The sequence below is a fragment of the Epinephelus fuscoguttatus genome, linkage group LG12 (genome assembly GCF_011397635.1).
Source record: "Epinephelus fuscoguttatus linkage group LG12, E.fuscoguttatus.final_Chr_v1".
Lineage (NCBI taxonomy): Eukaryota > Metazoa > Chordata > Actinopteri > Perciformes > Serranidae > Epinephelus > Epinephelus fuscoguttatus.
The window spans coordinates 22,700,802-22,710,022 of record NC_064763.1 but is presented as its reverse complement, the minus strand read 5'-3'; the positions used below and the strand labels follow the sequence as shown (position 1 = coordinate 22,710,022).

At 40.3% G+C, this 9,221-nt stretch overlaps 1 protein-coding gene across 1 annotated transcript in view; it reads left to right on the top strand.

Annotated features, from left to right (window-relative positions):
- Positions 1 to 7,890: 7,890 nt before the first annotated feature.
- The window catches only part of LOC125898570 (flotillin-2a-like), a 35,620-nt gene continuing 34,289 nt past the window's right edge, over positions 7,891 to 9,221 (top strand). The window contains exon 1 of the mRNA XM_049592407.1: positions 7,891 to 8,096. Within this exon, the coding sequence (XP_049448364.1) occupies positions 8,048 to 8,096 (49 nt within the window). The 5' untranslated portion in view covers positions 7,891 to 8,047. The remainder of the gene's footprint in view (positions 8,097 to 9,221) is intronic.

Genomic DNA, 9,221 nt, shown 5'->3' with positions numbered 1-9,221 from the left:
ACAGTGAAAAAGTATTGAAGCAGAATCTGCAGAAGAGAATGACACATAGACTGACAGGTCCGTCACTCAGCGTCAGTACATAATATCCCTGTCTTTCCCCATCTGACTTCATTCTCAACCTACAGTAGAAAATAAACTCAGCAACAAACCTTGAAATATGTATTTATTCATTAGGGCTGACGAGTGGAGGATTAGCTGGGAAACATCACATTTATTCACTTTCCATGGAGCTACAGTTAATACTGAATTATGTTAAATGTTTGCCAAATGTGTTAGTGTCTCTTAATAAGTTATCAGAAATCATAAATCATCTTTAGAAGGAGCAGATGTTTACCTTAAGCCAACTCAGGACATGTCAATGAAGTTTCTTCCTTAAGACTCACAGGTATTAGAAAGCCATGTATTCAGTGCAAGTAGGCGGCTGAATTTATTTATCGTTCTGTGTATAGTTGGGAGAGGCTCACTGATAAATGACTGTACTTCCAGCCGGTCAAGTCTGTTAAAAATTTTAGAAAAATCTCCTGGTGGCAACAGCTTGCACAATAACATGTCGGTTTGCAGGGTGGTTTAACAGTAACCTTGGAGAAAAGTCAATTGATTTATTGTGTTAGTCCAACTAGAATACATGTTAACATGATAAATTAATCCAACTGAAATCGTACTAAATCAAATTTCTCAATCAGACCCAAACTAGGCTAGGCGCTCTGTTCATGCTCCCCAGTTTCCAACCTGGGCTTTGACCCGGAAGTTGAATAGCAATAAATGCGTAACAGAGGAAGAAGCAGGTAACAACATGCCCAAATCTACATCCAGGGCGAGCCCGGTTTGGAAAGTTGTTGAAATCCGACACTTGTTGTTATAGTTTAATGGCGCCCAGAAGCGTCAGGGGGAAATGGGCAGGACAAGTATAAAAGTTAAGGCAGCAAAAGACCAAGTAAGACGGGTGGATGGGTCCAACGAACATGGACTTTCACCCAGGAGAGTGGTGTTTGCATCCCGTAAGATTCTAAAGCCAAACCCTGTTCTTTCTTCTTAAACCTAACCACATGTTTTTGTTGCCTTAACCCAAACTACATTCTATTTTGTCGTTGTAGGAAAAACAATGTTCTTCATGTACATGTAGACTTCATGTAGATGCTAAATTTCCTGTGAAAACGGAAGTGTATCTTGAGTAAAGACAAAGTATGTAACAGGCAGAAGTTGACCTGGTGTCCCAGAATGTCAACAGCCAATACACCCAGGGTACCTTGAACGTCGTATTTGGATGTGGAAAGTCCATGACCAAAAAATGTGACAAAGGCGGAGTGAGAATGTGTTACCAGAGCTGTGTATTTTTGGACGGATGAAAGTACAGAGATGTAAAGTTGTCCACGTGGTGCCACTAGCTAACCATAGCTAACTTGTTTATCGAGTGTTTGGTCTGTGACGTAGTAGGTCAACCGGAAAAAGTTCCAATGCTAACAAGCTGAAAGGTGGCATATCACCTCCTATCGTAGCGGAGTTGGACATACTTCGGTCAATAAATTAGTACCCCTCCTGTGCTTGTATACTGGGACAAGGACAGTAGTCCAATTAAATGGCCTAGTCGAGCTGTAACTGTAGCTCGACTTAACTCTGCATGTAAACATACTGACTGACCTTGGCACTCTGATAGCAGCATGTGATTATCCTTTCATTATTTGCAGCATTGATAGTACAGTCTCCCACAAGGAAGATATCTCTCTCCTTCACCTCTGGTACAGATTCTTTGTCCTTCTGTGCCTTGTGCTTCTTAAGTATGCCGGTATTAATTTCACATTTCCCCTTATGAATGAGATCATTTTTTATTCCCTGCTGCCCATTCATAAAATTACCTTCTGGCTCATAAGACAGTGGTTTATATTTGTTTTTGAGCCGTATCCCCGGGGATGCTGTATTTTTCAGGAAAATCACTGTATTATCCAGGTTTAGCATATTGTGAGACAGCATCATGGCTAACACTACTTTGATTATTGGTAGCGTTCTGGTTAGCCACAAACTTAGCTTTCTTAGCACTGATTGTTATGGAGTGTCTCATAGAGTCTTTTGTCAGCTGTGGCACAGCTATTTCCTGCAAATATTTCTGACAGTTTTGACATGATGAGCCTGTTGTGGATTTTGCAGGATTCAACACACTCTTGTCACAGATTTTGTTCATACTGCAGTTCCCAGTGGTCTTCCCCAACCATGGCTCAGTGTATATGAGAATATATGTAGTTTCTTCAGAAGAAAGAGACAATGTGACCCAACAGAAATCTTTAAGTGACCCATTAGTTTTTGCCAATTCATAATTTTTGAGGTTTAAATTTTCACCAGTTGTCAAGTTTGTTTTAAAATCGATATCTTCAAAAATACAAAAGGAGGGTATTTTTTTAAACCATTTTTTAAAATGTATATAATATTTTGCTAAAGTAATCAAGTTAATGGTGTACTTTTTGTCAGCCGAGAAATTGGGATTAAAAATTGGTATAGCCTTTCTTGGTCAAAACCAAATAGAAGTGGTGTAAGAGCCAAAATATATATTTTGCTTATGTTTATTGTTTATTTGTATGTATGCACAGGTATGTCACATCCAGTGGTTGACACATGGGTGTGGTTTAAGTTATTTAACTGGGCATTTAAATCCCTGGTGGGAAAGGAGACAACAGGGTTGAGTGAACTCTGATATTTTCTGTTGACCGTCACGTCAGATCACTGCATTGTAAGTCTTTCTTTCGTTTGCTAAATAAAACTTATAAAACTGTCAAGTGGACTGATTCAATGAAGGAACGAGTCACAGATGTGAGCCCACTTAAGCCTCTCTGCGGCCTTTTTATTGATAGCAGTCGCTACAAGTGGCATGAAAACATTCTATGAGTTTATATTCAATTTCCTCTTCACAATCACATTTTCTTTCTGTGTTTATTTGTTTACTTATTGATACCTATGTCATTTTTTTGTCCTCCATACAGTGTGAATAAGAGGCAGAGGATGAAAAGTAAAGCAGTGGGGCTGTGGGATGATTGTGGCATCAGACTGTAAGCCACTTCCTGTTTGAGCAAGTGTATGACAAGCTAAAGCTGACTTTAAATCCAGTGTTTTCAGCAACAGTAGAGATGAACTGACCTTTGAGAAGTCCTGAAAAATACTAACAATAATGTCAGTCATCGCCAAGAGTTCTTATCACATTTGAGCCACAAAGAATTTCAAGAACTTTCAAGAGGCAGATTGATTGTAAGATCTTTCATGAAGAAAAGCAGAAAACAAAGATGTATTTGTTATTTAGCTTGTACAGGAGTGTTTGTGTAGCATGCTGGGTAGAGAGGTTCAGCGGTTCAATCCCCAGCTCCTCCAGGCTGCATGTCGAAGTATCCTTGAGGAAGATATTGAACCTCAATTTGCTCCTGGTGGCTGTTCCATTGGTGTTTGAGTGTGTTAAAAACTGAGTAGCAGATGGCACCTTGTATGGTAGCCTTGGCCACCAGGGTATGAATGTATGTGTGAATGGATGAATGTGACTTGTACTGGGAAAAGCGCTTTGAGTGGCTGGAAGACTAGAAAGGTGCTATACAAATGCAGGTACATATATCCATTTACCATTTGTTATTAGTAGTATTAGTTAGATATTTGTTTTTATCCAAAATACAATCATGGACCAGCTATTATTGATAAGAAGATATATCTTGACTATTACGTGCAGGAATCCATCCCCTCATTTCAACCTGTAGATACCTACTGATGTCATCGTGGTTCGCACTTCAGGCCAAGGAAAACCTGCTCTTCTTTTGGTTTCAGCTGAGAGCCAACTTTTCAGCTTCCTAACCAGTTTATTTTTGGTTGAAATGATCTGAATGGTATAAAATTAGTTGCCAGAGTGAGAATAGAACCCACTTTGTGTTCGTAGAGAGAGCCCTGTCTCACTCCAAAGTCGTCAAAATCCGGCGCTTGGGTAATGTCTTGCGGCATCAGACACTGACGAAAAAAGCTGTCCTTTACCGTCAGCATGAGACGTGACCGATCGCGGTTAGCCACATCAGGGGAAAATGCGGTGGGACAAGAACGAAAGTCTGAGTAGGGTGAGCGAAGGGGCGGTGGATAGGTCCAACAAACACTAACCTTCACCCAGGAGAGCGATGTTTGCATAGCATAAGATTTTAAAGCCAAACCCTGTTCTTCTTTTCCAAAACCTAACCACGTGCTTTTGTTGCCTAAACCCAACCACATGCATTGTTGAAGGGAAAAAAAAACAACTAAATTTGCATTGTTGTATTGACATAGTATTTTGAAAGAGACAGTATGTAGACAATACATGTAACAGGCAGAACTTGATACAGCATCCCAGAGCATCAACAACAAACACACCCAGGGTACCTTGCACGTCGTATAAGGCCCATGACCAAAAGTATGTCTTCTTTAGTGTATAATCACCTGAAAATAAGAATCAGTAAGTTTTTTCCTTCTACAACAAATACACACGGTTGGATTTAGGCCACAAAAGCAAGTGGTTGGGTTTAGGAAAAAAGAAAAGGGTTTGGCTTTATAATCTCACAAGACACAAACACTGCTCTCTTGGGTGAAAGTCGGTGTTTGTTGGACCCATCCACTACCTCTCACTCCTTGGTTTCTGATGCCGCAAGTCACTGCCCAAGTGCCGGATTTCAACAACTTCGGAATGACACTGGGCTTGGATTTTAAGTTATTAGTGACAAAAGGTGAGCACACATTAGCAGGTACTAGGCTAGCTGGCCATCTCCAACGTGCCAAACAGAGTCAGAGAAACACAGATTTAGAGCTTGAAATTGGTTTATTCAGTGTTTTTACCAGTTTAAATTACCTGGTCTGTTTGTTTTGGAGAAGAAGAGACCTCTGCGGATAATTTCACTTCCTGTATAAACCTGAACAATGAACGCTGAAGGAATTCCAACCAGGAGATGGTCCAGCTGGTTGCAATCTGCAGTCCTCCCTGCTAGATACCACTAAATCCCCTAAATCACGCATTGGACCTTTAAGGTACTGTGACAACCTTGCCAGAGGCTGTGGTGCGGAAAATTTACATGCTGGTTGCAGAGGGCCAGTAGCCTATGGGTTGTGGTCCGGGTCTGTTCCTGTGCTGGAGCCTGTCTTATCCTTCAAGCATCTGTCAGCCACGTGGAAAACATGACAACATCACAAGGGCACAGATATGGTGTAGATTAAAAACTATACACTAACAAAGGCTGTAATAAACTCACAATAAAATATATCTTTATGAAACATTAAAGAAGGATAACTATCACGTGTCACCTCAGATTTATCTGAGAGAGCACTGTTTGAGTTTTTTCCTTATCTACTGTGTGGGTCCAAGGACACAGGGATGTTGTATGCTGTAAACCCCTCTGAGTCAAATTGTGATTTGTGATATTGGACTTTATAAATAAAATTGAACTGAATTATAGTGTAAAATCATCTGACTGATGAAGGCCAGCACTTTGACTCTGCCAAGGTCAGGAGTCTCAGCATGGGTCAGTTTTGTTGATTTCTGTGGATGTGTCACCAAACCACTCCTACTTCATTGTGCATACAAAGGCAACTGCTATCATCATGATAGTGGCATTGTTTGACATTTCGCAATTCCCCAGAATGTAGTCATGAACGTTTATTTTGATTATAGTGTTGGCAAATGGCTGCCGCTGCATAGGCAGGATGTGCCACGCCTTTTCTGCAGCTTTACTACAGCCAAAAAGAACTTTTAGTAATGAAGGTTTTTAAAACATAGGATGTGAATGCAATTATTTTCTAAAAAGAAAATCAGTACGAATATTTTTTTTATCAGCCTTTGGGAATTAGTAAAAACATTTAATGCTTTCAAATGTACCAAACAGAGAATCTGATCTGCTTGCTGTCATGGAGGATTAAGGAATAGGATAAGGAAGAGTTACATATTTAAAACTCTGAATTTTATTTGCACATATTATTGCACAGCTCTGAGTAAGGCACATCTTCCATCTGCGGTAGCGTCACAGAGATATTAAAACTGTTCTTATCACGGTAATCTATGACCATCAAATGACAAACACCACGTGATCGGGTCACTAAACACATGACTGAGTTCCAAACACACACGTTTCTGTGAGGAAAATTACAGGGGTTTATGTTTAGGTTACTTTCGTGACAGGAAATTTAACCAGCCACGCCTATTTTATTATTATGGTATCGTATCCCTCTGCGGCGAAGGAGGGGCAGAATGGAGGGAGGGGTGTCTGATCAGCTCAGTCAAGTGGCGGCAAAACATCAACGGAAAAGGTGCTTTCATACCTTCAAAATGAAATCAAAAGCATGGGCAGTTTTTCTCAGTCCTCAAAATGTCCTGGGGAGGATCCAACCGCTGAAATTTAAATTTAAAAAAAATCAGGTAGCCAAAATGATCTGGCCCAGAAGTGGCCTAAACTCGGCATGCTAGATGAAATTAGTCAGGCTGCATTCGGTTGCCTGACTTGGCTGAGACTGGGCATGAATGATGCCCCAGTATCGGGCCGAATCTGGCTGTGGCACTGCCATCACTGGGCCGTTATCACAGCGGCGACTACAGTTATTTCAAATGCAGCTGCACGCACTTTCAGCGGTACTTAAAAGTCTGAACACATTACACCTGTTTTTAGATCTCTGCATTGGTTACCTGTTAAAACCAGAATTGATTTTAAAATTTTATTAATAGTATACAAAGCGCACCTCAGTATATAAAAGACATGCTGATGGGATACAAACCAGCAAGAACTTTCAGATCCACAGGCAGTGGTCTTTTAACCATCCCACGTACTAACTCTAAAGCAGGGGATGCTGCCTTCTGCTTTATGCCCCCAGAAGATGGAACATCCTGCCTGAAGACCTGAGAAAGCCCCCACACTGAACACCTTTAAAAGCAAGTTAAAAACCTTACTTTTTAAAACCGCCTATGGCTAAATTCCATGTGTGTGTGTGTGTGTGTGTGTGTGTGTGTGTGTGTACGTGTGTGTGTGCGTATTTCTTTTCTGCACTTGCACTTTTATGACTGTGTTGTGATTGTATTGTAATTTTATGTAAAGCACATTGTGTTGCCTTGTGTATGAAATGTGCTATATAAATAAAGATTGAGTTGACTTGACAAATGACCTGGCTCAGAATTGGCCCAATCTCTGTGTGCCGGATGAAATTAGCCGGGCTGGATCCAGTTGACTGACTTGGCTGAGACTGGGTATGAATGATGCCCCGCAATCGGCCCTATTCCAGCTGCCGACACTGCCATCACCGGAACCACACCTTTGTAGATATATCCTTTATATTTATACTGTGCTATTTCCTGCTTGTTTCCTGTGCAATTATATTCATTTTCTAGTACAGTGCTACACCATGTATGTATTACAGTTATAGGGGGTACATATGGACTATGAAGCTTTTTTAAGTATTATGTTGTATATTTAGCCTGTTTTTATCTCTTTTAATTTTTTTTTATCACTTAGTCTCTTTTTCCTTTGCTCTGACTCTTGAACTGTTGCATCAAACACTGAATTTCGCTGGTGTGACATCATTAAAGTTTCTTATCTTAACTGCAAATGCACATTTCTGCAAATGACTTAGTATAATTGTCTGTTGCTTTTCAGTTGAATAGTTGTCCTCACCAGAACATGTATGAATTATTTCATTGTGTAAGCCATCACATGCACATCACCAGGATATATACACCAGGATATCTATATCTATATCTAGATATATATTCAAGTAAGGAACAACTGAGACACTTCGTTTGTTATATTATTGATCTACAGAACAAGTTTTTCCACATGACTGTTACAAGAAATGAGGCAAGTATTGAGAAAAACACGTTAATGAATAATACTTTTATTTTGAAAGTCATAACCGGAAGCGCTGCGTCGTGTAACGGTTCATTTGACGTACTCAGTGCTCGACCCCCACAGAATCCATCGATTATTGAGTGTTGGTGGAAGAAAACGGGAAAAAACAGAGTTCATAAGTGAAATTAGTTTTGTACGCGTCGAGTTGGTTTGGATACGTGTCTTTTCTTTCTGTCGGTAACATGGGGAACTGCCATACCGTCGGACCAAACGAGGCCCTTGTGGTTTCAGGTAACGTAAACGCTTTTTGGACGATGTGTAGCTGCTAGCTCCTTCCTGGCTCGATGAAGTGCTCATGGAGACAAACCTAGAACATAACCAAAGCACTCTCCTAATCTTTATTCGACGTGAAACATATAGAGGGCCTATATATTTTAAACAGTAGGTCAGAAGGTAGCATTACGTGTAACCTACAACAAACCAAATGTGTTTATTAAGTAATTAACGTTAACAGGTCCACCGTGCCAAACCTCGTTGGAAAAAATGCCATGTTTCCCTCCTAAGTGTTAAAGGTTTAACGTTATTTATCTGGTAAATCCATCGTTTTTTGGCTTTAAATGGCATCTGAGAGACGAGCCGTGATATCCGCCATACCACACCAACGTTCGTGCGTTTCTCCTCAGAAATTTATCTGTTATATTGCCTATACATCCACCTATTTTCTCTTTTAATATTCCTCTATAATGTATTAATGCGTGTTCAGGTGTTCTCTACATCTCAGTGGTTGGATTGGTTGTGCCTCCGCATCTGTTTTTATTTTGGTGTCTAAGTGCAGTGTTTTGCTCATTAAACTGTTTTCACTTCGGTATTTTGTTATGATAAAGCAGCCACTGGAGGTCTAGATGTGGGGAAGCTGGGCTAATCAGTTTATGTTATGTGTATTTTGTCTTGAACAGTCATGGTAGGGTACATAATGTCTCTCTGCCGCAGAAGGACTACAGCTAAATTAATTAACTTACAGGGGGAAACGCTGATATATGCTCCTGGGTCCACACACCCATCAGCTGGTGTGTCTCAGACTTAAAACAGTACATAGAAGACTTTTCCTAATGTCAGGGCCCTCCCCATTTAAAAACTCAGACTGGCTTTGGATTTTATTTTACTCAAAATAATCTTAAATGCCTGTGAAACTAATGACTCATATCACAATGACTGGTCACAATACTTGCCTCATACAGTGTCAGTAATTTCTGTGTTGTCCAGTCATTGTTAAAGGTCCAGTGTGTAAGATTTAGGGGATTTAGTGGCATCTAGTGGTGACGATTTCAAATTGCAACCAGCTGAAATGTCTCCTGGTTAGAATTCCGTCAGCCGTCATTGTACAGGAGGTTTTTACGAGGGATGCACAATACTGGA